We start from the raw sequence: 27927 nt of genomic DNA on the forward strand, positions 1-27927 counted from the left end.
TAGCCATCACTGATGGCCGGGAGGTCGACGCCAAGGTAGTGGGAGGAGATGACAGCCATCGCCCGCTTGACACCCGTGTGCAGCGCCCCTCGGAGCCGCTCACGCATCTGGCTACTCAGCGCAATCAAGCGGCTCCCCAGGGAGCTGCCCGACTGAACCCCCTCGACTTCTAGGGCCTCGCAGGCGGAAAGGGCAGCACGCTTTAGCGCTTCATGCTCCCCGATCTCAGTCTGGAGCACCGTCTGCACCGCGCTGGAAGCCTCGGTGGCCCGAACGACCTTCGCCTCTGACTCTGCACCACGGAAAATGAAATAAGGTCAAGCCAGAGAAAAAACAACCTAAGTTAGGGACAGGAGCCCATGGAGCTCACCCTTTGCCTTCAGCTCCCAGCGTCAGGTCTCGGCCTGGCAGGCCTCGGCTTTCGCCTTCAACCGCTGGGCCTCGACTCGAGAGGCCTCGGCCACCCTGGAGGCTTCACTCCCTAGCTCTGTGGCATACGAGGAAGTTAGGAAGCGAACATAAGGGGAAGAAAACAAAACAAGGGGACTCAAACTCACCCTCGACCGTCCCCCTCAAAACCACAGCCTCGATTTGTGAGGCCTCAACCGCAGCAAGGGCCTCGTTCAGAGCGCCTTTGGTCAGCCGGTGCGCACTCTCCTCTGCCCCCAGCTGCCCAGCGAGGGCCTTGCCCAAGGTCGTCGCTTCTTTAGCCCGGGACCTGAAGGCATCCCGGTTGCTGACGGCGCGGGTAAGCTCCTCCTCCAGCTCCTTGATCCGCGCCACCAAGGGGGCGAGCTGCGTCTAGGCTGTGGCCGCCTCGACCTTCGCGTCGACACAACGAAGGCGGAGGTCCTCCACCTCCGCGCTTCGGGCCGACAGAAGCTCGTTAGCATCGGCAAGAAGGCCCCTCTACCTCTGAAGCTGGTCCTAGATTCCCCTCTCCCGCCGGAGGAAGACCGACTTCCCAAGGGACCAGGTCTCGAGCTCCTGAGGAGGCAGAGCAGAGGTCGTCGATTGCGACAAAACCAAGGAAAGAACAACGTCGCGCGAGAAAGGAAAACACGAACCTGAGCGACTCCGGGCAGTTCGTCAGCCACCACGGACAGTGCTATCCGCAGCGACCGTTCCGCCAGCTCGCGGTACTGCTCGAAGGTACTCCAGTGCCCGCCCTCGGCCGTGTCCTCGAGGGCAAACAAAGGCTCCCCCTCAGGGTCGTCCCGGCTCCGCCACAGTACCCGCGGGTGATCCCACCCGCGGGGCTCGGGTCGCACCCGCACGAGGGCCGAGTTTCCCTCGTCTAAGAGCGGCGCCGGTTGCTCCACGGCGTCGGTCTCCTCGGCGCCAACCACCTCCTGTGCCCAGGAAGTATCGTCGGAGGAGATCGGATAGACCTCCATCTCCCGGGCACTCTCCCGCAACAACGGCGGGCCCTGAGCCAAGGGCACGGCCGAGGCCTCCACCACCGACATCTCCGCCTCCTGCACAGACGGCCTCGCTGCCGTCACGACGGCCGTCGTGACCTCGGGGGCTACGGCCTCTGCAGTCATGGGCTCGGCGGCGACGGGGGCTTCGGCCTCCGTCATTATGGCCTCGGTAGATGCAGAAGCGCTGGCCGTAGACACTGCGGTCTCGACGGACATGGGCACCGGGGCCCCCATCGCCTCAGCCCCAGAGGCCCCGGGAGCCTCGGCAACAAAGGGCACGACGGCCCCATCCGACCGTGTAGGGGCCGCCTCGGCAACCCTTCCTTGAGCAGCTGGTTCCTGTGGGTCGACCCTCGCCGACGCCGCGCCGCGCTGGATGGCGACTTATGCCTCTGCCACCCAGTGGGTAGAGGAGCCGGGGCTCGCCTTAAGCGCTTTAAGGGACGCCAAGGGGAGGTCGTCCGCGGGCCGCTTCTGACTAAAGAAAATCAACCTACAGGGTCAGCACGAGACCAAAAAGGTGAATGGAAGACACCATAACCCCGCCAAAAACACACTTACTTTGAACGGGGCAGCCCCAGCTTCGCCACAGCAAACCTCCTTCGCAATGGCGGAGGCGGCGGCAGTGGCGTCGCATCCGTATCCATCGGCGCCGGTCGGTCCTCGGCGGACCCCGGCGCCCCTTCGATCCTCTGCGGGGCCGGTGGCGTCGCCTCCACCGCCACCGGCTCCGCCGCAACCGCCGAGCTTACCGGGCTGACGGCGCGTTTGCCTAACGCCCGCGCCTCGGGCGTGTCGGCCTCGGCCCCGGAGGGGGCCACCGCCGGCCCCGGGTCCACTTCCCCTCCCCTTCCCGGGGGTGCCGGGCTGCTTACCGACGCCCCGGGCGCCACCTCCCCGACGTCCGAAAGGTGGTCTAGGGGGCCTCGCCCCACCTCGCCCTTGTCATTCCCGTCCGAGGCCTCCATCGACAACGACGTCGACGGGGACTCCTCCAACGGGAGACCTTCCTTCCGTTGCTGGCGGCGGCGCTTATCCAATGCCTCGCGCGCAAGGATGTGCTTCGTGCGCTTCGCCGCCTTAGCATCCTTCCGCTTCTTCTGCGCGTCGGCGTGAGCGCGGTTAATCGCTCGCTGCCCCGCGTCCTCGGGAACGGGCGGCGGGGAGGAGCGCACGTCCCTCATCCCCTGAACAAACCACAAACGCGCATAAGGAAACAAGGGATAAAGGGAGATTGAGGAGGCTCAGAGGCTGCAGCGGCACTTGACTTACCAGCGAAAGAAACCCCCGCGACGGTCGCATCGCGAAGGGGGTCAGGTTGCCGCCCCTCAACTTCACATCTACCGTCTCCCCCACCCGACGGTGAATTTCCTCGTCGGAGAGGGCGGAGGAAGACATCCGGGTGCCTTCGACGAGCTCACCTGGCCTCATCTCGAACAGCCGCCACCGTCGAGCCATCAGCGACAGCACCCTCCGGCGGTGGAAGGCGGCCACGACCACAGCGACAATGAGGCCATGGTTCCGCAGCCTCGCCAGCCCCTCTAGGAGCGGCTCTAGCTTGGGCTGGTCGACCTTCGGGATGCCCCATTTCCATTTCTCTGGGCAACTCCCCACAATCCGCCCAGTATAAGGGGGAAGTCCCCCGTCGTCGTTGCGGAGGTAGAACCAACTCGTGTACCACCGGCGGTTGGAGGACGCGAGTTGGGCTGGGATGTAGAGGTGCAGGCGGTCCTGACGCACTTGGAGGGTGCAGCCTCCAGCCCTCGATGCCTTCCTCTTGCCCGACGTGCCCGTCGGCTTAGTATTATGCCCCGCCCAGAACAGGTGGAGCCACAAATCCCAATGGGGAGCGATCCCCAAATACCCCTCGCAGACGGCAACAAAGTTAGCCGCCTGAGCGATGGAGTTGGGATTAAAATTGTGGAGCTCCACTCCGTAGTAATGCGGGAGAGCCCGCATGAACCGGTCCGCCGGAACACCGAGGCCGCGCTCGTGGAAGGAGACGAAGCTCACAACGTAGCCGTCGCGGGGCCTCGGCTCTAGCTCGCCGTACGGAGCAATCCACTCCAGCCTACTAGGGTCTGTCACCGGGCGGAGGAGTCCACCGTCGACAAGCGACTGGAGCATCTCCTCAGTGACGTCCGACGGATCCCAGGGGTCCGCCTCGACAACGACGACGTTGCCGGCCATGAATACGATGGAGGAATCGGGCGCGGCGGTGAGTTTTTCCCTCTCTCCCTCCATGCTCTCGCTTTTTTCTCGCGTTCTCCCTAGACTTGCTCTTCTCTCCTCTTCTTCCCGGCACCCGCTGCTCTAGTGACGGCTCAATGGAGGAGGCAGGCAAGGTAAGATAAGGAGGGGCGAGACTCTTCGGGTATTTATGCAGGGAGGAGGTGAAACGAACGGGCGATAAAATCAGGGAGGTTTTCCCCGTCCGGCGCGGTTAACCACGAGCCGATTTCGGCAGCTCACGCGCCCACGTCTCCCGCATTAAATGCGTGAACAGTTACGTCCCGTCCATCACGTCGCGCTCGCCCACTACGGCAGCAAGCGTCGTTTCGCCTCCCCGTGAAACCACCTCAAAAGGTGCGCCACCCGCGGCCGAGCCAATAGGGAGGATATTTCCCGTGGCCTGTTCCTTTCATAGGAAGGAATCGGGCTCTGAGCCCGTTACGATCCAGGGGTTCGAAGGCTAGACCCCAAAGGGTTTTGACAGCTGCCCTAGGATAACAGAGTCAGGGGCGACTGCGGGCGAGCCTATACGGGGCCGAGACCCAAGCGAGCGAAATGCCTGGGACGCCCAAAGTCGTGTCCGAGACTAGCAGAAAAGTATCCGAATGGGATCCCACCGTAGGGAGGCACCGAGCCACCGAGGCCCAACGAACGGCCTCGGCACCCACTAGAGAAATCCTCTAGTACTCTTGGAGTGTGTCTCTAGACCGCTAGCCGTCCCCTAATGAACGGGGTTCGGACCTCCACTCGGACTACCCGATAATAGCTCACCGGAAGTGCCACCGCTCGTGCCCATCGAGGGTAGCAAGGCACGTTCCATCCCTCCTTCCGAGCGAAAAGGAAGCGCGAGGGTTGCATAAAAAGTCAGGGGAACCCCTGATGGCCTTCTCGCCCTATGCAGAGGCTAAGGAGCTCCTCCTACAAATATGCCGAGACCTCTCGACCCGGGCTCGCGCCCAAAGGGGCCTCGGCAAACAAACCCTCACGCGCGAGGGGCGTATAAAAAGTCAGGAGAACTCCCGATGGCCCTCTCTCGCAGAGGCTAGGGGCTCTTCCTGCAACCTTGTCGAGACCAGAATGGGCTCGGCAAACTAACCCTCCGTTCGAACGAAAAGGACACGTGAAGACCGGATGAAAGGGCCAGAACACCCAAGACAAAGACAAACAGTCCAAAACCGCGCTAGAGGTTTCGCTACAAACACGATAAAAGGGCGCCGAGCCCGTTACGGTCTAGGGGTTCGAAGGCTGGGCCTCCAAAAGGTTTCGACAGCCGCCCTAGGGCAACAGAGTCAGGGATGACATTGGGGCGAGCCTACGAATGGCCTAGACCCGAGCGAACGATCGCTCAGGGCATCCTAAGTTGTGTCCGAGACCGGCGGGGAAGTATCCGAATGGGATCCCACCGTAGGGAGGCACCGAGCCACTGAGGCCCGCGAACAGCCTCGGCACCCACTAGAGAAACCCCCTAGTACTCTTGGAGTGCGTCCCTGGACCACTAGCCGTCCCCCAGCGAACAGGGCTCGGGCCTCTACTCAGACTACCCGCTAATAGCTCACCGGAAGTGTCTACGCTCGTGCCCATCGAGGGTAGCATGGCATATTCCACCCCTCCTTCCGAACGAAAGGAAGCGTGAGGATCATACCCAAAGTCAGGGGACCCCTGACGAACCTCTCGCTCCGCGCGGAGGCTAGAGGCCTTTTTCCCTGCAGCCTCGCCGAGACCCCCGCAACCCGAACTTGCGCTTGGGGGCTTGGCAAATGCAATAAGAACTACTCATTCAGACACGGAAATGAAGAAAGCCCCTGGAGGAGTAACTCCACTCCCCCAGGGGCTCGGGGGCTACACCCGGCGGGTGCGCTCGCGCGCACCCACCGGAACCTTAACAAACAAACCCCAATTCCTACGAAGCGGGTAGAAACCAAGCCTCGGCAAACCCTCAGGGGGAATACGCGTACTCCTCCCGAGGGTCGGGGGCTACTGTCGGGTACCTTGGAATGGGGTACCCCAAGCAAAACATCAAATGGGTTGCCCAAGTCCCATCTAAAAAATAATAAAAGCAAAAAGGTAAGTCGTGGGCCCCTCCCCGTCGCGACCAGGCCCACTAGGTCCTCCTCCTCGCCTCGAGCCCTGAGAAGGAGATCCCGGCATCCTGGCGAGGCTCCCAGGGAAGGCCTCGGCAGGGAACGCCATCTTCGCCTCGCCCGAGGCTCTCCACAGAAGGCCTCGGTAGGAGGCGCGTTCTTCGTATCGCGCGAGGCTTTCCGCGCGAGGCCTCGGCAAGGAGCCTAATCTCCGTCTCGCGCGAGGCCGCGTTCTCCGTATCGCGCGAGGCCTCTCGCGCGAGGCCTCGGCAAGGAGCATTCTTCGTGTTGCTCGAGGCCGGCTCGTCCGCGGTCCCTCGCCCCCTGCCTCGGCCGACCCTCCCGACAGCCGGTCACGTCCCATTAATGCTTTCAACCACTCCCGTGATCTCAGCCGGACAGCGGCTCAACATCACAGAAAGACTGACACGACCCGAAGTCGCATCAGCACCATACCGGCCAGGACAGGGCACGGCGGGGATTACCGGCCACTGTGTCTAAACACTGTGACCACGATTAGCCGCCGTCAGCGCCTGGGGCAGGATATGGCGGGGATTACCGGCCACTGTGTCCAAACACTGTGACCACGATCAGCCGCCGTCAGCGCCTGGGGCAGGATATGGCGGGGGTTACTGGCCACTGTGTCCTACCACTGTGTCCACGATCAGCCGCCCGCTCAAGGCCTCGGCGCTGTACACCAAGGCCTCGGCACTGTACATCAGGGCCTCAGCAATATTGGGGTTCGCGCCTGCCGAGACCCCCCACCGCAGTACCAGCCTCGGCCCCGACCAAGTTTCGGCCTCGTGCATAGCCCATCTCCAGCGGCTTATGGTCGCCGCCACGTCCACTCCGAGGCATTCCTGGGGCTCCCACGACGCACAGGATCTGATGGGACGACCACGCCGCCCCAGTACTCCAAGGATGGGTCACTTCGACGACCACGCCGCTACAGGAATAGGCCACAGGGCTCGGACATGCCGTCCCTGTCGGCACGACGCCGCATAGTAATACATGTACTGCCCTTGTCCCCCCTTCAACTATAAAAGGAGAGGACTTGGGCCACTTAGGGGGGACGCCCGATCACACACACACGCACACCTTCCAGCCGCTTGAGAGCAACGTCTCAGACAGCCCCACGACACCCTGCCGAGACCTGGGACAAGTTCCCTCTCTCCCTTAGCTTGTAACCCCCTACTACGAGCGCTTCGATGCAAGGAATACAAGTTCTATCCCTCAGACTGGATGTAGGGCGCCGATTGCCTGAACCAGTATAAACCCTGTGTCTCTTTGCATCACCATCCGGAATTGGGAGCACGCAGAACAAATTCACTAGTCGGTTGAGGACCCCCCGGTCCGAAACACCGACACATAGAGACGTTTAACACCAAGCTTGACCGCAATGCGCAAACCATGTAGGCATGCTTCGTACTCGGCAACGTTATTAGATGCTGGGAAATAAATCCTGAGAACGTACCGGAGCTGCTACATGGATGGTGACACGAAAAGGACTCCTGCTCCTGCGCCGTCGATGTTGAGAGAGCCGTCGAAGTACATCTTCCAATACTCGTCGGGCCTCTGAGAGGCAGGCATGCTTAAGTCTGTCCACTCGACGATGAAATCGACGAATGCCTGAGACTTGATTGTAATGCTTTGATCAGGCAATCAAAGCCTAATGCAAGTTTGGATCTTTCTCAAAGAGCAAACGAAGATCAGGTAGGGCAATTTTGGATTCTTCTGCAGGAACTCATGGGATTGTGGCCTCGTAATTACTGAAGTGGGGTGTGGTGCATCATGAGTGCGAATGATAATAACATGATGAAAATAATAATTCAGAGGATGCTTAAGGTGATGTAACAGCATAACTTTCATCCTTTGGTTCTTCAGTGCATACTTTTGCATAATGTGTTTTCTTTTTAATGAGAAAACTGACTGGGGGAAAACTCACTTGGATGCCAACATAAAGAACAAGTGAATTGATCAGAGGCACGTTGTAGCGTGTCCCGGCAACAGTTGCTTCATTCTGAGGCAGCAGCAATTTTTGCTTCAGGTCACTTAGAAAGGAAGAGCCTTCCGGCCTCTGTGTGATACCAAAGTGAGAACAGCATGCATATCAGCCCATGAATAGCAGTCGATAGCAGTCCAAATTCATACAAAGGATAATAACAAGAAAAATTGTTTGACCTTGAGATATTCATCAACCTCAGTCTTCAACTGCTTTGATTTGAGGGCACCATCAACATCCGACATGATTCGTGGTGCTATTGAAATTTCAGCCAACAAATCAATCTGTAAAACAAGAAAAAACGACTTAAATATGCCCAATTGGTATCAGGACAGAGAAAGCACTGCTCCACAGATGGCATGTACCTTTAGATTAGGAGTAGAAGGGTCTGGCAGTCTCATGTTACGTGGAAAAGCACTAAGAATGACATTGCGCATTTGAATGCAACTTGAAGGAATCACATCACAGAAACTGAAGTGATAATCACAAAGAAATTCAGGAAAGTCATGCAGTAGTACAAGCAGAACTCTCATAGTTCCTTTGTATAAAAGGTCCACCTACAAAAAAAAGGTAGATACGATACAAAAATTAAGAAGTATTCCTTGAATCAGGTTAGTAATGATTACAAAATAATACAAAACTTACTGCCTCTGGGAGTTCAGCATTTCTCAAATATGGTTCCATGAATTTGAAAAGAGCAACAAGCAGCCGCTGAAAAAACGGCCAACCTTTCTGTGAATTGCACATCAGCAGTTTTGGCATGAAGCTCCTGTGACTCACCAGCTCAAGCCAAGCAAAGCTACAGAAGAGGATAGTTTTAATCAGATAATGCAGAATAGCGAACATAGCATGTGTTCAAAAAAGGTTAAAATAGTTTTAGTCGATAATAAAGCAGCAATGACAAGAAGCAGGTACTTGTATGCCTAGTGTAAAAGCAAAACCAAGTAGAGGGAAAGAAGAATCAGTTTGACTTAATGGTGCAAAAAAGAACAGTTCCAAGTTTGGAGTTTGAACGTTAAGCTGCCTAGGTGAACTAATTTCTGACTCCCATCACCTGAGCAGTGTGAGTAGCAAGAATTGAGGGTTGGAACTCCATAAACAGGAGAGAGAAAAGAAGTCCTAGTTCTGTGAGCTCACATTATGATCCCAATCCAGATTAAATGATGTAAGGTCAGTTCGTACAACAAATATTTTATTGGGCCACCAGGACATTACTGCTTCAATGTAACACATGTTATGGATGACAACTAAGTGTATGTATAGTAATGTAAAGCTTATAGTTAAGCATAATCACCAGGACTTTGCATACACATGCTTTTAAACATCACGTGACACAATAATTGAACACATCAACATAGAATAGAAAGGTAAAATTGACAAAGTAGACCAAAAGTGATGGACAGACCTCCAGGCAGGAACTCTTGAGGGTTGTAGCATGTGGAATGCATTTGCAAATGCAGTCAAACCTGTCACCAATCAATATTGCTATATTACAGATGTCACAATAAAAGTATTAAACAATACATAGCTAACATGCGTACCTGAAAATTAGAACCATCATGGTGGCCATCGGTAGTAGTAAGGTCATAGAGCCAATTTATAAACAATCGAAAGTATGGCCGAGGATTAAATGAAGCTTTCTTTTCCTCAGCATCTTATCTGAATGGTTCTCACTGTAACAGATAGAATCTGGACAAGACAAGTTGGAAAATACTTGTTTATGAACTATCAATACATGTATACTGAGTAGGTTCCAAAGCCATAACCAATTTGTAAAAACGAACCTTGGAAAGTATACTGGCTTTATTTGGCGTTATCTCCACTGAAGAGTACTGAATACAAACAACAAGCAAGGAATTAATAACACTCGAAGTGAGTTTTATCAATCTTAGTTGGTATTACCATTTGTCAATAACTCAAGGAGAATATGGAATTGCCCTTCTAGAGAAAAATGGAATTAATTAGGCAATATAAAGATCCCTACCAGATATAACTCCAATGATACCCAGCTCAACTAATAGCTCAAATGTTACTCAAGTACCATGATAATGCAGCTAAATAGAACAGAACAGATTTGACACTATAGTACATCAATCATTCTGCACAACACAAACCTCGATAGCAGAAAAATAAAATAGAACTAAACATAACAGAATGCAGGGATCAAACTCTGCAGTTTGATCCAACATGACTAGTCACTTTCTGATAACCTCAGATACCCAAAGGCCCGGTTCTCATGCAAAACAACACTTACAGCCAAAATACATTTTACTCAATTTTAAACAGTTATGATGCATGACTATAATGAACTCAACACTGAAAAACTGTAGTCTAAAAGTCACATTTAATACATGTGGAAAATCCTATAGGTACCTTGAGAACCATAACCACAAGCTTTGCATATGAATCAATGGAGAAATATGAAATGTGAGGTTGCTGTGGTGATTGCTGAGATGATCCACCAGGAGCAATGATTTGCTCGGAGACTAGAGAGTGTGTAACAGCAAGTTCCTGAATGATTCAAAATAAGTATCTGAGTATGCCAAAGTGTACTGCATAATCTGGTACAAAGGTAGATTCGTCACCGTGAGAATACGAAAGAAGTGTTCAGAGATATCATCTCCCTTCAGCAGACCATCATGCTGCAACTGTGTGACAAAACGACTGTATGCCGCATCACTAGCACTTACATGATTACACATCTGACACCACTCAGAAAACAGGACTGCCACCTGTACATCAAACAATTTAACAGATTAATTAACAGTCTAGCAAATAGATTCAAGGTATAGTTGTGAGAATGGCTTGAGCAAGAACCGCAACAAAATACAGGTAACACCACCAATGGAAGACCTATACAACCGACTTATCCCCTGGTTGAACTAACATGCTAATATGTGACCACATCACCGCAATCATGACAGGAAATTCTGAGTGGAAAAGGGAACAAACAAGATACAAACAAAAATGTTGCTAATTAAACCAAACAAAAAACTCTTGAGTACACTAAGGAATTCTGATTCCATACCCAAAAAATTGAAAAATGGAATCAAAAGAAAACAGAAACAGAACCAAAACATCTAATTAAAAATGAAGAGAATAGGTTCAAACTAAGGTTCTGTAAATCTGTAGGATTCATGACATAAAACTGAATAAGAAGTTTCAGCATGTCAACCGAACCTGATTTGAATCAACTAGTGTAATTTCATTAGCAGTGCTTTCCTCTATGTTTGCCCGGGTAGCTAGAACCTACAAATTGAGTAAGAGCAATCAATAGAATAAACAGGGCAGACATTTTGAGGACAGGAGATATCAAAGAATATTTATAGATGTGAAGGCAAATGATATTTTTAGATCAGATCATAAACCTTTTTATCCTTTGGCAGTTTCACCTTTTCATCCTTCCCAACAACAAAACCAGTAGTGGTGCTCACATTATTCCTTGCAATTTCGATCAATTGTTGCAACGATTCAGGTGAACCTGGTCTCCTTGCAAGCTGCAAACCAACATTTCCTACTGTTGAACCTGGTCCTTGGATAAATACTAGAAGAAAATAAAGATCATGTCCAGAATTATACATACCTTCGACAGTGCATCAACAACATTGTAAAGCTCTGAGACGCCAACAGAATCTTGAGTAATCAATGTTTGGACAAGAGACATTGCAAATTCCGTTGCTACCTCTGAGTAGGACAAAAGAAAGCAGGTAAATCCAACTAACTGAAAAACAATAACAATCTCATTTAAAAATGAAGAATAGTACAAAATAATCCAGTCCATGAAGCTCTCTTATTTACAGGAACAAAAACGTGGAACAATTACGCCAGTCCAGAAGATTAAACAGGGATCACCGTCTAAGACTTGCACTAATCCAGTGGGCAATTGATGCTAGGCCTAAATTTTTTTTTGGCGCACACATGTGAAAGCACCCAATATGTTTCTTCCTGTCCTGTTCTCTAGGTCGTTTTTTCCCTGCTGAACATTCATGCATTTTTGTTGCTTTGTTAATGCCTTAATGGATGAGGAACTGCCCAGCACCCCCCCCCCCCCCCCCCCTGCCCCCCACAAAAAAAAAAAAAAAACATACAAGATATTGATTTATTTGCATGTGCACCTTATCACTCTTATAGTGTAAGATGCACATAAATCATTTAGTTCAATTGCAAGAAAGGAGAAATCCACTTCCATGTGTAGTATCACACTTTCAAGCCAATTTTCCCTGTACAAAACTATAATACTGACACATTGTGCTAACTAAATTGTAAAAGATCCAACTTGAACGTTGAATTCAGCATCTTATGCTCCTTCTGCTCAAAATTTGATGAGTTAGGAGTTTATGCTACAGGATTTCAAGAGGCATACCTACATCCTCCTAAAAGCATGATGCATCTATCTCAATTGGTTTGCCACTACAATTTACTAGGTTATATAATCCAGGTATACATGTAGCAACAGATATCACCAATGAACTTTGAGACCATCCAGTAGCTTTTGGTGATAAATGTGCACAAGTATAAAATAAGAATAAATAAAAATGAAAGTAAATATTTTGTATCTCAACATACTATTTCTTCCCCCATCAATTAGCTTTGCCAAATGAACATTGTACTCCCCAAGATTCAGCAACTCGGAACGAATAAGGCCGAAAATGATTTCAATGTTAAACTTCTTATCTTCATCTGAATATATTACCTGAACAAAAAGGATAATAACAAATAAAGGAAATTAGTTCGCTTTCAAATCCCTCATGATGAACTATGAAAAGGAAGAACCAAACCAGGGCGACATCAAGGTAATCAACTTCATCAAAAAGGAAAATGAAATAGTACTATAATTGAAACAAAAAGGTATAGACTATAGAGTAAGAGTTCCCTATTAAGACCTCACACCAAATCATAGCTCACAGGTTAATATTTGGTGCTTGTGTTTTATATTGTTGATGTGCTGTTCACGCAATTAATGCTAATTGACATTAAACATACAGAAGCAATACTCAAACAAAATTTTACTTTAGTGTCAAAGAAGACCCAAAAAACCTAAAGCTTCACTCCAATAAAAAGAAACCTATGAACTATCAAATTTCAACAATCTCAGCCATAGAATGTATGTACAATATAAAAATATAAAATGGAAATGGAATGACACAAAATCAAAACATAATTAAGTAACTCAACTTGTCTCAACGTAAAAAAAAAATCACCGTTAACAACTATATCACAATAAAGCAGAAAACATGGAATACAAAGGTTAAATAAAACAATGAAACATACCCAACTTGTTAGCTCTTTGACAACAAGCTTGCAGACATCTCGTATTGCAACTAAGGTTGCCAGAAGCCAGGAGATGTAAGTACTATTTGATGTGTTATCGTACAAACTTTTGAAAACCTGGGACATAATGCACCAAAATAAGCTTGCTGTTAAAACAGTCAAAACAGTAAGTTACAAAGAACAAACAACTGAGAAATGCGTATATTCCTAATCAAATAGATCAATTACCTTTTGTGCTACTGCTAATGCAGCCTCATCCCGGCTAACACACTTACGTAAGATATCAGGAACTTCCGCAATAACAGACTGAACACAAACATTACATTAGGTATCATCAGATAAGAAGAAAATGTGACCTATTTGCAAAAAATACACATATGAAGCCGAACACAATAGCATGCCACATTTTGCTAAGCAAATAGGCCTTGAATCCTACAAGAAATATTGATGTACTGGAGCAGTATAAACAAAGCACTGTCTGACCTGAATTTCCACATCTTTGCCATCATTAACAATCAATGCTTCCAGCTGTAGGGAAAGAATACACATATTAGTCTATCAATAGGTTACCAAAGAAAACAAAACCATTCATAGTAGATTGGCAAAGCAGAAAAAAAAAACTGGTTGAACCAACTCATAAATAAAATAGGATACCAAATGATTGTAGGCATATTTCACAGGACGAGAACATCTGATCTTTAACTTAGGAACCATCAAATAGAAGGCTTCAGTCAGTAAAGTGTAAGGATATAAAAGCAAAGGCATGTTCATTTCAATTTAGTAATTCCCATTATATTATATTTAATAAAAACAAGCCCAAAAGGATCTTGGTGACAAGCACGAACCAAAATATCAGTACCTTTTGGGCAACCTGTTGGTATCTCTCCAAAGCATCCCCAGTATCCAAAGGTTCAGGTAAAATAGATCCCAGGCGATCGGCAGCAGATGTTGATGGAGGTGGCACCATAGCACTTATTTCCTGGCAGAAGGTTAGAAAGGTCTTAGAAAATAATATATGGCAACATAGTCATGAGGTCAACAGGAAATATTACATTGATTGTGACAGTCGTTGCACTGACAGGAAGGTCGTTAGATGCCAATGGAGAAAATGTAGATGCAGCACCAATGGTTCCACCAAGTAAGACAGAAGACTCGCTTGCTCCAACTTGGGCAGGATTACTATGGAAGACACAAGATATTAATCGGTCCAAAACAAGCAACAGAAAAAAAAAAGAACCACACATCACGTAAAAGATAGCCAAAGCATGTGTACCTCGAAAATTGTGCGATACCAGTAACTGATTCATCAGACCCCAGTTCCGTTGGCTGAGTTATAGATGTTAGTCCACTCATATGAATAGTTGATGAATTACTTGAGGATACCGGTGCTGAATTTGGACTGTAAGCTCGAGGTACACCAAGAGTGCTCGAGGCAGTCGCACCACCAGACAGACCAGAACCTGTAGTACTGACATTTTGACTATGGGGATTCCACACATGAACAAAGTCCTGAAAAGAACAGAGTTGGATGCAGATAGTCATGTGTCCAATACAGAAACAACATGCATAATTTCAATTCAGAAGTTTATGTTTTGCAGCTATACCTCATACACTCTTTGTTGGGAAGTAGATAAATGCCCAGGCTTAGGACGTAGTGCTTCAGGTAAACGAGCAAACGGCCCTTGAGCATAAGCAAAGGTATCATGATATGCAGGACCACCGGCCTCTCTTTGTTTCCTTTGTGAAAATGATTGTGCTATTTCTACATCAATCAATTCAACAGCCTGACAAAAGCATGTTAGTCATGAGGATCAGGGGAAAGAAAAAGAACATCAGCCACTTATCCATTATCAAAGTAGAGGTGGTAGTGAATTTGATTAATACGAAGTCCAAATGGACTCTAGTTGCTTTGGATGCACTTGGATAGGATCTATTTGGATTTGGATGTCCATAATCATTCAATCCAACAAAATCCAAAATCCATTGAAAATTGACTCAAAATGTGGACTTGACTACTTGAGAGGTAGACCGGCCTTTAAAGGCGGGTTTTAAGTTTATGACATGGGACCCAAACATATATCTAGTCATACCGATCTGCCGTCATGAGCAATCGTACTAAGCAAATCTCGAATAAACTTCAGTTAAATTCGCTAAAATAAAAAAAAAATTAGGGTATGACTTTCAACGTGGGGCCCACGTATATATCTATTCACACTGATCTACACAAAGTAGTGAGCAATCGTATTAAGTCATCTCCAAAAACAAATCAATCAATTTCAATAAAAATTTAAGGTTTTTAGTTAGGGTCCGAGTCCGACACTCCGACTTTCGACATGAAACCCTCATACACATCTAGTCACACCGCACAAAGTAGTGCACAATTGTACTGAATCATCTCCAACAAATTTTAATCAATTTCACTAAAATGTTAAGTTGTGAACGCGAGGTTTTAATTCTAGGGTCCCGACTTTCGACATGGAATGCTAATCCATTGCCCTCTCTAATGAAAAGCACATGCTTGGCTAAATGATACTAGGTCCAGATCTCCATGATTAATGGTGATCAGACAGAAATTGTCGTTAATAATAAGTACTACATCCATACTGAAATATAATGGATTTTGAGTTGCCCTAGGTCAAACTATCCTAAGTTTGGCAATTTTATAGAGAAGAATAATATTTACAATATTAGATGAACATCATTAGATACTCGTACATTTATGAAATATATTTTTATAGTTTATCTCCTCGATGTCGATAATACTTAATACTCTTTTCCATGAACTTGGTCAAACTTGATGTAGTTTGACTTACGACAAACTCAAATCCATTATATTTCAGGACGGTGGTAGTACCGAACTACCCCTTAACATAATATAGTTTATCTTTATGAGTAATCATTGTTAGATGTCTGAGCTTAAATGACTTGAAGCAATTACAGAAGACTGACAACTCCGTTGGAATTTAAGAACAATCCAGGATTTTGAACCTTATGCTCCTAAGGGGAAGTAAAAGGTATACGTAGCTCAGCAGAATTAGAATTGTCAAGGTGCTACCTGACGTGTTGCCACAGCCTCAATGATGGCACAGCCAAGATCCAAATTATCGTTGACTAGCATATGAATAAGTTGCTCGATAGTTTCAGTGCCGCTCATAAGGTTTTGAATGAGATTCCGAAGATTGGAATATAGTGCGACACGAAGAGGTTCCTATAGCAGAGAAAAAGGAAATACAGTTATCAGTTGTCTTCAACAGATACAAAATGTTAGGGGCTAATAGAATCAACAAGCAGGCATAGCACTGCATCAACATAGTCTCAAAGGCCTCAAGCAGAAATACCTTGCAAGTAACATGTGCCAGACTTCCAGCTAATGTTGCAACCATCAAATGTGCAGATCGAGTTATCGTATTGTTATCAGACTCCAGTGCATAATCCTTCAAGAAATATAAGTGTCAACAATATCATCACACTAACATCTTAAACCAAAGCAGGTCAGAAAGTAACCTTCAGAATAAGTTCTTTTGTAGTTCGGCTTGCTATTGTCACACTTCTTTGAATAACAGGGAGTATTATCTCCCTGTTAGCCTTATCCAGAGCCAAATCCATAATTCTAGATAAACCAATTAATTTATCAGCAACAAAAGAAGTTCAAATGAAATATAACGAAGTCCTTTCAGAAACTTGGAAGCATACTTGCTATACTGCAATTGTGGACCAAGGGAGCCAAGCTTTGGATTTATTTTGAAGCGTATCTCATCACGTGGAATAGCCGCCATAAGCTACATATCGCAAATGGTAAACAAATCATATAACATAATCTAGTTGTTTAGATAAATAACAGCAGTTAAAACATTAAGTTAACCTGATTAACAGAGAATGGAGATGGTGATGGTGATTGTGTTTGTGCTGGCGAAACCTGGGTCAACGAGGGCACTTGCTCAGGCATCATCAGAGCAACTTTGTCATCTTCTACCGTGCTGTTTGTAGGTAGACGGAGAGGAGCAGCATACTGCAACAAAATATATTCCAACTATAATGGCAGAAGAGTGTACCACATCATAATTGATACAGAGGTTCAAAGCCAACCTGATTAAGTATATTTGGAAGGCTCATAGCTCGGGATGTGATATTGATCTCAGGCTGCCGTTCCATATGAGTTAGTGATGGGATAGTTCCTGAAGGGACTTCTGCAACCACAGGGGTTTGAGATGCAGTAACATCTTTATTTGAAAAATCCGGATTTCCCTCGACTTCTCGCAGACGATCTTTAAGCAGGGAAGTTGGTTTCACATCCTTCATGTCAACAGTAAGGTTCTTAAATAGAACCTGAAATCACAAAAGAACAGTAAGCATGGGTAGCTAGGGCAGATACAAGGCCAATAAAGGAACTATAAAAAAAGGAAATGTTGAGAACCTCGATATCAAATTTCAGATTCATCTTGAGGTTTGGAAGATTATAAATTTCAGCAAGTAGACTTAGAATTCCCATGGTCCAGGGATTTGGAGGACGATATGCGATACTTGAGTGGCAAGGTTCAAGAATCTGCAGAGCAGCCAATGGTCATGACTCATGATATGCGCCCAAGTTACTAATTGGATTTTCTTTGGGCTATTTTAATCGGATTATAATCTTTGGAGAAATCTTTTACAAAAAAGATAGCAGGAATGGACACCTTTGAAGTGAATGGTATGACCGCAATCATCAATCCTTTCTCGTATGCCTGAAGAAAGAAATTCTCAAAAGATTATAGGCAGACAAATTGAATCCATTTAAGTGAATTGTACACACCTCAAGAAGCACATAAATAATTTACCACAAAAAACACAGGTGAAACAGAAATATCTTATTAAATAATATAGAGCAATACTAAATAAAGGCTCTAGACGGCCTAAGGGAGCTTTCAGAACTCCCAACTACTAGAGTTTAATGCAGAGAAGCAGTACCTCCACAATAAGAGATTTTGGGTCAATCTCCTTAGCCCTTAGTGCCTGGTTCCTACCGATGGTGAACTTTCCCAACCAGCTGCCTAAGTTTTTTAGCAAGGAGCGCTCCTCAGAACTAGATTTGATAAGGTCTGATCTTAACAAGACCTGCAGCAAAAGTGTCCAAGTTTAAACAAAATGGCTAGCAAAAACATAAAAAAAGGCAGACGAATTGGAGTGAACAAAAACCTTGCAGTTCTCATATGTGGCTTTCAGTATTTCCTTGTTCAAGGATTTTGAGTTTACTTTATCAAAGAACTTCAAATACAGATCATGGAAATTTGGTTCAATGCTTGCCCTGTCAAGATGAGCAGTGATTTGTATACCTCAGCATTGTCAGACAAATCTATACGAAACCAGTAAATTCAGAATGATACCTTTTCATGACCATGTATTGTGCAAACCAAGGATAATACTGTTCCTGTATGACCTCATTAAATTCCTTTGCCTTAGCTTCCATGTTTGAGATGGATATATTGTTGATCATAAAAAGAATTTTGTCCTGAACTTCAGGTGGAGGTGTCTAGGTTAAGAGACGAAGTCCATTAGCACAGGACGAGTTATGTATTAACCCAAAAGAGCAAACTCAAAAAACAAAACCAACCTCAATTGGTGTATCTCTTTGTTCCGCAGCAGCAACAAGCGTCTCTATATTTAAAGCAGTCCCAAATCCAGCAGTATATGAAGGCTGCCTAGGCAATCCTAGAAAAGACAGGCATAACAGTGTAACTGTAAATTAAAGGTAAAAGGCTTGAGTAATTGATGCTATCATGAATGTGTTAAGCTAGCAAGCCACCTGAGGTACTTCGAGGACGCAGAAATCCAGTATGCACATTCATTGACACACTGGTAGACTGATGAGGTGAAGCTAGTAAAGAGGGTGGAGCAGTTGTCTGCATTGAATTGAATATATATAGGTGAAGGGAACAAGCAAACAGGAATCTCAAATACAGATATTCCAGAAAGAAATGGAAACAGCCACTACATCGAAATGTCTTGCTATCAGAAATTAGGAGGCATGCATATGAAAAATTCCTAATACCTTTGGATTAATAGTCAAATCAGCAGATGATGAAGCAAGGGGAGGCTGACTGGATACAATGCTCTTGTTCAGTGAACTCATAGAAACCTTAGACCTCTCCCCAAGAAGACCCTGCTGCCTATGTTGCAAAGGAGAAGAAGAAAGAAGCCTTCCTAGTTGACTTGGGATAGTACCCATCAGCCATGATGATTCAGACACCTACATAAATTCAGTAATTCACCATATCATTTAGAAAAATGTAGAAGGAATCATGAAAATCCAACCATTGCATTCAAGAGACAGTTGATAACATAGCAAATCAGTCAGCATGTAGCAATCTCCCATAATCCTAAATTGGCAACAAAAAGGAAACCAATTTGCAAGAGCCATTATATATTCAGTTCAAATTCAAAGCCTGCCACCAAAATGTGTTCTCCTTCCTCAAGTTTATGTGATAAAGTTACCTCTATGCCTTCCATGGATGATGAACCAGAAACATGCTGCTCTGCAGAAAGCAGGTTGCCAACATTTGGCTCGTTTTGACTTGATGAGATTTTGGCTAGGGCTCTCTCAATAGCAGAAACCATTTCAAAATGTGTTCCGCGAAGATGCGAGATCTGCAATATGTGATTACAGTATTGTGGCCACTCTATGACACGATCCATAAACTGCTCCAGTGCTGTTGTACCAAACATAAACATCTGCAAGCCAATAACACCATCAGCATTCCATGTTTGAAGCATCAGTGAACAATTGGAGATGTAAAGAATGTCACTATGTCAGAGGTCCTAGAAAACCTTTGAATCAACAGATTTGCGCAGGGCATCGAGGACACCACGTAGAGCAATTCCAAGCGCAAGGTGAGCCACAAGCTGATGTTTAATAAGAGATCCTATTTTCAGGAATAGAACTGTATTAGAGAAAGACATTTTTTAGACAAAAAATAATTCATTCCATCAGCTAAATGGAAATAATTCATTCCATCAGCTAAATGGCACATCAGCCGAACCACTGGCCGAAGGGCCTGTTTGGATTGGAGCTGGCCACACTCCAAGGCATTTGATTTCGGACACCTGCGTCTGGCAGCGCTGCCTGAGCCAGGGATCAAACCAAACACACCCCCACATACAAAAGGAGCAGCATCAATCCATAGGTGGATGGTTGCCATCTTCAAACTCGGCATATAACTGGCAAGTATGTAGGCTATATTACAGACTACCAATGACAAAATCATAACCAAGCCTTAGCCAAAGCAAAGATACATAAGGCTCTTGGCCTCACGAATCATCACAACTGATGCAAATGAAGAATTTTATTTTTCGAGTCGATGCAGCAAAAGATAGACTCAAAAATTATCTTGCGATTAGTAACCCTAGTTGGTATCCTAGACTCGAGTAGGGACTACGACTCAATTAGGCCGATTAGTTTTCTGGTCGTCCGATTAGTCAGACTAATCACGATTAGACAGATGAATAGGGGGGCGGACGACCAGAAACAGAATGGAATTGCTGTGTAGCTAAGGACATGAGCTGCATCTGGGATGGCCTAGGCCACTTGAGCTCATGTTTTATAGCCCAATTTGCAACTCTACATGCAGCCACCACCCTAGAGTTATCTTCATGCTTGATTTCTACTCTAGAACATATAGTATATTAGTATATACAACAACAACAACATAGCCTTTCAATCCCAAGCAAGTTGGGGTAGGCTAGAGTTGAAACCCCCCAAGAGCCCCAAGTCACGGTTCAAGCACTTCAATAGCTGCTTTCCAAGTACTCCTATTCAAACATAGATCTCTAGGTATATCCCAAGCTTTCAAATCTCTTTCTATTGCCTCCCCCCATGTCAATAGGGTAATAGTATATTTGGTAATAGTCCTGATATATATAGGACGACTAGGGGACAACTAGGACCTGGTCGACGACTAATCACAGATAGTTGCTTGGTCGGTCCTATGGCGACTAGGATTGACTAGACAACTTGATAACATTGATCTTGCCTATACCAAAATCACTCACAAGAGGAAAGAAACTGCCATTTATGCTTTCAGTTCAGACTATCACTCCAGCACGACATGTTTGATCCTTGGACTTCCTTTTTTAGACAGACTAAGATTAACTTCAGTTTTAATGTAGCACAAATGAACATAGAGCAAAACTGCGGAAAATGAAAGACTGGAAAACAATAAGAAAATAGAAGCTTCATTTCAGTTGGAATTTCATAGAATGGGAGAGACTACGATCGTCAAGTAGAATAATTATCACCCTGGATCATAAGCCAAGAGCATTATTTTGTAAGAGACTAAATTTAGATAACCTGTCATTGAACTGAAAAGAGTGCATGAAAAAAAGTAACATCAGGTTACAATTACATACAATAAACAGCGTTAATTTGTATGTGCGGCAAGCAGTACACGCGGAGAGGGAAGAAGCCCAAGGCGCCAGCCGGCCAGGAAAGTGGCTAGTTCAACCATGATCGCCGGCCTGCAGCCGAGCCTAGTTTATCGATTAAGGAAATAAGCAATTAGGAGATTTGGTTTGTGAGATTTGATCGAGACAATTTAGGCTTCAGTTTAGGAGCTGTTGGGCCAGAGGCCTATGTAAACCGTTTAGCAACCTGGAGTCGAGATTAAGCAATGAATCAATCTATTCCCTGTCTCTTCTTCCTCTAACAAAATAGGGAGCCGCACAGGGTAAAACCTCGCTCCGATCCTGCCGGCAGGTATAGACTGCGAAGCCAAGGAACTCCGCCTACTCCACCTTACCTACCTCAGTACCTCCTTACCAACACCATAACAGAATGTAATCTAGCAAACTAGCTGTAACAAATCATCTTCTTCATATTGCAATTTTACGCAGTTCCCTGCGTGTATATATATACAGTAAAAGGCTTGTGAAGGCCAATCAAAATAAAGATGTGCTTACCAAACAGAACAGCTGCTATCTTAAGCTGCTTATCAGGATACTTGGGAAAGAACTTATATTCTTCAAAAAGATTTGAGATCATACAGTTGAAAATTGATACCTCCCTGTCAACAAAAGCATTCAAATAATACAATTATTAAGAGCTGGGCACAGACTAGTGTAAGCAAAATTCTACTGGAGCGCACAGATCTACAGAAGTTATTGCACAACAGAACAGAGTACTAGTCAGGCAGCAACTTTGAAGGCAAAAAGAACTGGCAGTAAGCATTAAAATTTCCAGATTATCCTAAGCTTATGTCGAAAAAAATGCAATCCTAACACAGTACTGCCCCAATTTGGAACGAATAATGTCTATAAAGCATACCTTAAATAGAATATACAGCGTAATACCAACAAACAAAAAAGCTAAGTTTCAACGAAATGATCATGGCTGTAATTTTAGCACTCGGGTTAATTAAATTGTTGAGCGTATATCTTCTTCAGTATTTTATAAGCTGGTCCAAACCTATTTCCATCAACAAGTCTTTGAAGTATGTTGTGAAGTGATTGTCCAAACCACACGGTGAGTCAGAAAGCAACAAAAATCAGTCCAAATTAATTCCAGTTATAGCTTAAATTTGTACCTCTTATCTGTAGATTCTTTGAAGCGCCCAAGCATTTGTATCATGGAATCAACGCTTATCTGTCCAGAGAACATGTGTTGAAAATATGCATTAGCCTCTACTTCAATGTCATCTGACCCTCCCTCTGAACTAGTAAGCTCTCTTACAGCAGAGCTAGGATTCCTCGATTCATACAGAGAACACAGTTTCCTTATTTCATCCAGTATTACATCTGACAAGAGCTGGCCCGAGTGAGATTGGAGAACCTGAAAATGTCCATGACATGAGTCCATACTGATTCCCCCACCCACCCTACCCCCCCACCACCAAAAAAATGGGGGGGAGCAAAATTAAAAAAAAAACAATAACCATGCAGACCTTTATGAAGACATAACAAGACTCCCAATATATGTTTTTGGCAATAGATTGAGGTTGTGTCGTACCCTCTAAGACATAATCTGTGTTGCTCATAGTTGCTTTCAGGAAATTAACACATTCCTGAGAGTAGAAAGAGTTAAGTTAGGCAAGATAAACCTTATAATCGAGCATTGAAATAAATGGGTAGTTTGCTAGCCGAATTGAACAACATGATGGATGTGGAAGAGGTCAGCTACAATGTAGCAGCTTACAAGAATAGATTATGCATATTACCTCAACAAAACCTTTTCCATATAGAGATAACTTTTCAGTCAGCCATTTCTCAAGATGACTAGAGTCTTTCCTCAAGGCAGCAGCAGCCAATTTAATAGAAAATGCAAATGGAGTAGAATCAAGGACAGAAGACAGAATCTGTTTCAAGTAGAAATAAAAGTTGAGTGAAACAAATTTGATTTGACAAAATAGTGTTACAGCATTGAAATAATATTGTAGCATAGTCCCAATAACAAACAGATGAAAAAAATGGTTATTAGAAGCATGTGGATAAGTTTTGATACAATACAATTTTAGAAAATAAAGTGTATTTTTCTTATACAAACCTTCAAGTCATGACAAACATCAACAATTCTTAGCAAACAATCTGGATCACTATGAGCATCAACAAAACCTCGAAGCGTGAAGTATGGGTTTGTATGCCAGAGATAATTCACTACATTGCGCTTTGTTGGATCCTTCAGTACAGCAGGAAATACGCAGGACAGTACTTCATATTGGAGGAGATTATACACGGTCTGCAAAGAGACAAAGGGAACTTATAGCACTATTAAAATCAATGAAATTAGAGGCAACTCATTATGTGGGACTAGAAATGCATACATTGATGCAGTCTAACACCAAAAAGTAAAAGACAAGGTGAACGTTAACACTATTAAAGTCATGAAACTAGAGGCGAACTCATTAGGTGGGACTAGAAATACATACACTGATGTGGCTAAGACCAACAAGTAACAGCTCAGGGCAATGTCCCAGTGGATACTCAAGCATTGATCGTACAGATGCAGTGTACCCAACTTCAGCTAGTTGGCATAAAACTTCTAGAAGGTCAAGGCAGAACCAAGCATGATTGCCTTGACTAGGACCTGCCAAATCCTGAAATGCCTACAGTATATAACTGTTAGGTGTGAATTGGATAGAGTTTTATCAAGAGTGAGGCCAGATGATGTCAAAATTACCAGGTGCCTGGAAGAATGTGCAAATGTAAATTTATCAGGTGGAGCAGAAACCGCATGCTTTAAGAACGATACCTGGCCTTCTGTGTTTTTCCACAATGACCCACAAACAGCATGAAGTGGAAATGGATCCTGTATAATCCAATTAATTTATCAACCAACTAGTTAATTTTCAAAAAATAAAAATGTTTATACACATACCTTGCAAGCACGTGCGTATATAGATATCAATAGATAAAAGCCTGTTTCATCAGGTATATTGAAACCCTCATGATCAAGATATTCCATTACACGCACCCAGTTTGTACTTGGGGCCTGCATGATAAAGAGACATGGAGTGTAAGGGTGCAAAGCAAAAAAAAAAAAAGAACACCCAATGAAAAAGCAAGTCAATAGCTTACAAGTTCATTGATTGAATCCACTAGAACATCTGTGTTCCATTTAGTAAGCTGAGGTGAGTCATTCGTGTGGCTATTACGAATAGCAGATACAAATGTTGCATATGTGGCCTCTCCAAGACCACTATGAGTGCCAACAACAGCCCCAAGCAACTTAGATACAGCGACATCATCAAGAGGCTCAACAATGGAAAGTATTTCCTTACAGTGAGTGTTGTCAACAGTACATCCATAACCCAACTCGGCTACAATGTCAGCCATGCTTATTTCTTTCCCAATTTCAGAGAGAAGCGACTCAAAATCATCATCTGTGCTACCAAAGTACATATCCAAATGTCTACATGGCACAAAAAAGAGGGGGGGAAGCATTTGTCAATAAATGGGAACGAAGAAGTACAAATATTAAGGGCCTGTTTGGATCCCCTCCTCTAAACTTTAGAGCTCTAAAAATTTTAGAGCACTTTAGCTCAGTTTTGAGCTCTAAAGCTCTAATGTGAGTTGGGTTAAAGTTTAGAGCTAACTTTAGACCACCTGTTTGGAGACTTAGCTCTAAAGTTTAGAGGAGAGGATCCAAACAGGCAATAAGATTTTGATTAGTCAGAAACTGAATACCTTGAAGGGTTTGGTTGTCTACCAAAATCTCCATTTGGGACAGGTGCAAAAAACGGCCTCTCTGTGACTTTTAGTAGAGATATAACATTATTTAAAGTGTCCATATGCTTCGACAGGCCATCAGACTGATGCAGAAACACGATGATTTCATGAATTTGATCATTGGATACAGATTGGATAGGATTCGTGCACAGCTCTTCAATTTGAGCAATTGAAAACAATTGCCCTGAAACAAAAGAGGCAATGTCAATGACCATCTGAAAATAAGAGTAGCAGATATGATATCACTAGACTCACACAGAAATGTCTACCTTTCTGCTTTATCTCTGAGTCCTCAGAATCTGAGAGCGCAAGTCCAACACCAACTTTCTCAGCAACTGAGAGTTCCAGCAGATTTGACAAGCTTTCAAGAAAATCATCCGTCAAGGCTATCGTTGTCAGCACCTCGCAAAAACTGGTTGCGAAGCATGTCTTATGCAAACAATATCTGAAAACATCAGATAAAAGCTTTTGTTGCAACTGGAGGTTCTTGACCTCCCCAGCATTCAGCAACACTTGATTCAGACATACTCGGAGCACCAAAATGCACCCATCCAGGCCACTGTCAACTAACTGAAAAGGTGGGGGAAATAACTTGAATTAGAAAACATCGAGCAGACTCAGTATTCAGTAATTAGAATTAAGATATGGTCGAAGCCAAAGAAGAAACTTATTTTAACCAGCAAGTAGGTAAACTGTCTATTTTTCGAAACTACAGTAGGTGGTTCAACAAGAATTTGAACTAAAATTGTCAATGAAAAGTCAGCAAGAGCTCTGTGCTTGAGGAAATGAGATAGATTAGTCACATTAGCACAGCTAGTGAAGCGAATGAGTTTTAATTATTCACACAGAGTTTAAGCGCGGCCATAAGTCCCAAAACCCCACTTGTTTGCAGTAATCAATTGGATGAAAAGTTAACAACCTAGGTCGCTAGGCGCTGAACTTGTGGCCTGCAACTCTAACCAAGTCTAAACTCAGAATCGACAATCTTACCGTTAAACGCTACCATAGCGTAACCTAGAGTAGAATTGATCGCGCTCACAAGGAGACAAGCGACGTAGCATTGGCGAGAACGCACTGGAACCCGCGGATCCAGACTGGGAAGCGACGAATCGAAGGGAAGGGGGACGTAAGGCTGGCAGGAAGCGGGGAGGGTCCAGCAGTACTGATGGGTACCTGGCAAAGCTCGCGCCGAATGGAGTCGAAGTTGGAGTCCGTAGCGCATTCGAGCAGGAGGCGCAGTTCCGCAGCGACATCGGCGCTGACGGGGATCATCTCGCCGTCGGCGAGAGGCGGAGGCGGGGTCGGGGAGCGCTAGGGCAAGAGGAGTTTGGGGGTCGAGCGAGTTCCTGTGAGAGCGTCGCAAAGCAGATGGGAGATTGGAAATCTGCAGCGTGAGGGTGGACCTCAGCCCACCATCATGTATATATACACACGGAAAAAAAAAAGTTGTTTCCATCCCTCAACTTTTACAATAATAGTCTGATTTTTTTTATCTACTTATATTTATATTTATATCTCAGATTTTTAGCTCTTCAATTTTTAAAATCGTTTGATTTTGCACTTTGGACGGTTGAGGATGGCGGTTTTATTATCTAATATAATATGACATCAAGCGCTAGATCAGCCACCAAGAAGATAAATTGCATTTCTTTGATAGTCTAGGAAGAGGTAATCAGACTATAACTATATTATTCTTTTATATTTATCCTATACAATTTATGCAATTAATAAGAATCTAGGAAGAGGTAATCAGACTATAACTATATTATTCTTTTATATTTATTCTATACAATTTATGCAATTAATAAGAAAACTAAAATCTTATTTAATGTTTAAAAAATATATTAAGTTTATTTTAGCTCAAAAATTATGAAATCAACTTCATGGTTTTCCTAAAATCACACAATACCTTATGGTGCCTGAACTAAAACTATTTGAGTCTTCTATAAATTCATTGTCTTTTTATTTGCTAGTAAGTATAAACTCTCGTTCCTATTAGAATTAGTCTATGTCCATGATCTAGTCTGACAAGACCGCTCCTCGTCCAGACCGGGTGTTTAGGCTAAGGCCCTGTTTTGGATTTATTGAGCTAAAGTTTAGCTCATCTCTTTTAGTCATTGTCGACGAAATATGGTCAGTAGTCTATCTAGGGGTATGCCCAAGGTAGTAGATTATCGGCAGACAGATGCGCAAGCCATAAACAAGACGGTGACGCAAGACAGACACGAGGTTTTATCCAGGTTCGGCCGCCAAGAAGACGTAATACCTACGTCTTGCGTCTGATTGTATTGATGTATGTCAATGAGAGATGTTTTTTAGAGGGGTCCCCTACTCGCCTTATATAGTCTGGGGGGCAGGGTTACAGATCTAGAAACTAATCCTAGCCAGTTACAATTGCCATAGGTGGCCGGATAAGGATTCCTATTCTAACTGACCAGGATCTTACTTGATCGCCAAATCTGCCTTGACTCTTTGCGCGGGACTCCGAACAGGTTGGCCGGGCCACGTGTCGTCTTTTGGTGGACCGGACCCTCTGATCTGGGCCGGCTCAAGCCTAGCCGTAAGGGTATAGGGGTTAATACCCCCACAGCTAGTCCCCGAGCACCATGTATTATGCTGCGACACGCCATTTTAACCTTCTCCGAACAGTGAGGTTTGAGTTCTTAACATCTCTGACCACCATTGTCACCAGAAAAGTAGGTTGTCCGAAGAATGTATGGTGCTCTTA

The 27927-nt window shown here is 45.0% G+C and overlaps 3 protein-coding genes across 3 annotated transcripts; all 3 read right to left on the reverse strand.

Moving 5' to 3' along the window:
- Window positions 1-202: 202 nt before the first annotated feature.
- LOC136537506 (uncharacterized) lies at window positions 203-2726 on the reverse strand. Its single transcript, XM_066529454.1, has 4 exons — window positions 2697-2726; window positions 2300-2611; window positions 1236-1796; window positions 203-292 (listed from the first exon to the last, which is right to left on the reverse strand). The coding sequence occupies exons 1-4, from the start codon at window positions 2724-2726 to the stop codon at window positions 203-205; spliced, it is 993 nt and encodes a 330-aa protein (XP_066385551.1).
- Window positions 2727-7577: 4851 nt separating this feature from the next.
- LOC136537507 (uncharacterized) lies at window positions 7578-9356 on the reverse strand. The gene is made up of 6 exons (XM_066529455.1): window positions 9279-9356; window positions 9145-9204; window positions 8385-8538; window positions 8105-8296; window positions 7919-8023; window positions 7578-7814 (listed from the first exon to the last, which is right to left on the reverse strand). Exons 2-6 carry the CDS (start codon window positions 9174-9176, stop codon window positions 7578-7580), a joined length of 720 nt encoding a protein of 239 aa, XP_066385552.1. The 5' UTR covers window positions 9177-9204; window positions 9279-9356.
- On the reverse strand, window positions 9291-26579 carry LOC136535850 (uncharacterized). Its single transcript, XM_066528272.1, has 43 exons — window positions 26373-26579; window positions 25469-25769; window positions 25158-25383; window positions 24549-24882; window positions 24349-24462; window positions 24151-24279; window positions 23900-24076; window positions 23518-23709; window positions 23192-23329; window positions 22919-23038; window positions 22562-22806; window positions 21939-22042; window positions 19812-19906; window positions 19479-19715; window positions 19036-19233; window positions 18790-18886; window positions 18598-18695; window positions 18371-18516; window positions 18183-18291; window positions 17955-18101; window positions 17684-17731; window positions 17425-17553; window positions 17097-17336; window positions 16873-17019; window positions 16704-16789; window positions 16515-16620; window positions 16349-16444; window positions 16066-16218; window positions 14615-14794; window positions 14284-14519; window positions 14063-14189; window positions 13870-13989; window positions 13494-13538; window positions 13239-13316; window positions 13011-13127; window positions 12306-12432; window positions 11323-11423; window positions 11108-11236; window positions 10920-10988; window positions 10325-10471; window positions 10113-10250; window positions 9524-9571; window positions 9291-9428 (listed from the first exon to the last, which is right to left on the reverse strand). The coding sequence occupies exons 1-43, from the start codon at window positions 26469-26471 to the stop codon at window positions 9387-9389; spliced, it is 6015 nt and encodes a 2004-aa protein (XP_066384369.1). The 5' UTR covers window positions 26472-26579; the 3' UTR covers window positions 9291-9386.
- Between the last annotated feature and the right edge of the window lie 1348 nt (window positions 26580-27927).

Source organism: Miscanthus floridulus, chromosome 2, assembly GCF_019320115.1.
Source record: "Miscanthus floridulus cultivar M001 chromosome 2, ASM1932011v1, whole genome shotgun sequence".
Taxonomy (NCBI): domain Eukaryota; kingdom Viridiplantae; phylum Streptophyta; class Magnoliopsida; order Poales; family Poaceae; genus Miscanthus; species Miscanthus floridulus.

Excerpts from the sequence above, each read along its gene's own strand:
- LOC136537506 (XM_066529454.1), bottom strand. The coding sequence starts at position 2,726 with ATGCGACCGTCGCGGGGGTTTCTTTCGCTG. Across the intron at positions 2,612-2,696 it reads CGCGGGGGTTTCTTTCGCTG|GGGATGAGGGACGTGCGCTC; the intron begins GTAAGTCAAGTG and ends TGGTTTGTTCAG. Across the intron at positions 1,797-2,299 it reads AGGTGGCGCCCGGGGCGTCG|CGCGGCGCGGCGTCGGCGAG; the intron begins GTAAGCAGCCCG and ends GTCGCCATCCAG.
- LOC136537507 (XM_066529455.1), bottom strand. The coding sequence starts at position 9,176 with ATGCTACAACCCTCAAGAGTTCCTGCCTGGAG. Across the intron at positions 8,297-8,384 it reads ATGCTGAACTCCCAGAGGCA|GTGGACCTTTTATACAAAGG; the intron begins GTAAGTTTTGTA and ends TTTTTTTTGTAG. Across the intron at positions 8,024-8,104 it reads CTTCTACTCCTAATCTAAAG|ATTGATTTGTTGGCTGAAAT; the intron begins GTACATGCCATC and ends CTTGTTTTACAG.
- LOC136535850 (XM_066528272.1), bottom strand. The coding sequence starts at position 26,471 with ATGATCCCCGTCAGCGCCGATGTCGCTGCGGAACTGCGCCTCCTGCTC. Across the intron at positions 16,790-16,872 it reads CTCCATTCTCTGTTAATCAG|CTTATGGCGGCTATTCCACG; the intron begins GTTAACTTAATG and ends TGCGATATGTAG. Across the intron at positions 11,237-11,322 it reads TTGTTGATGCACTGTCGAAG|CTTGCAAGGAGACCAGGTTC; the intron begins GTATGTATAATT and ends GTTGGTTTGCAG.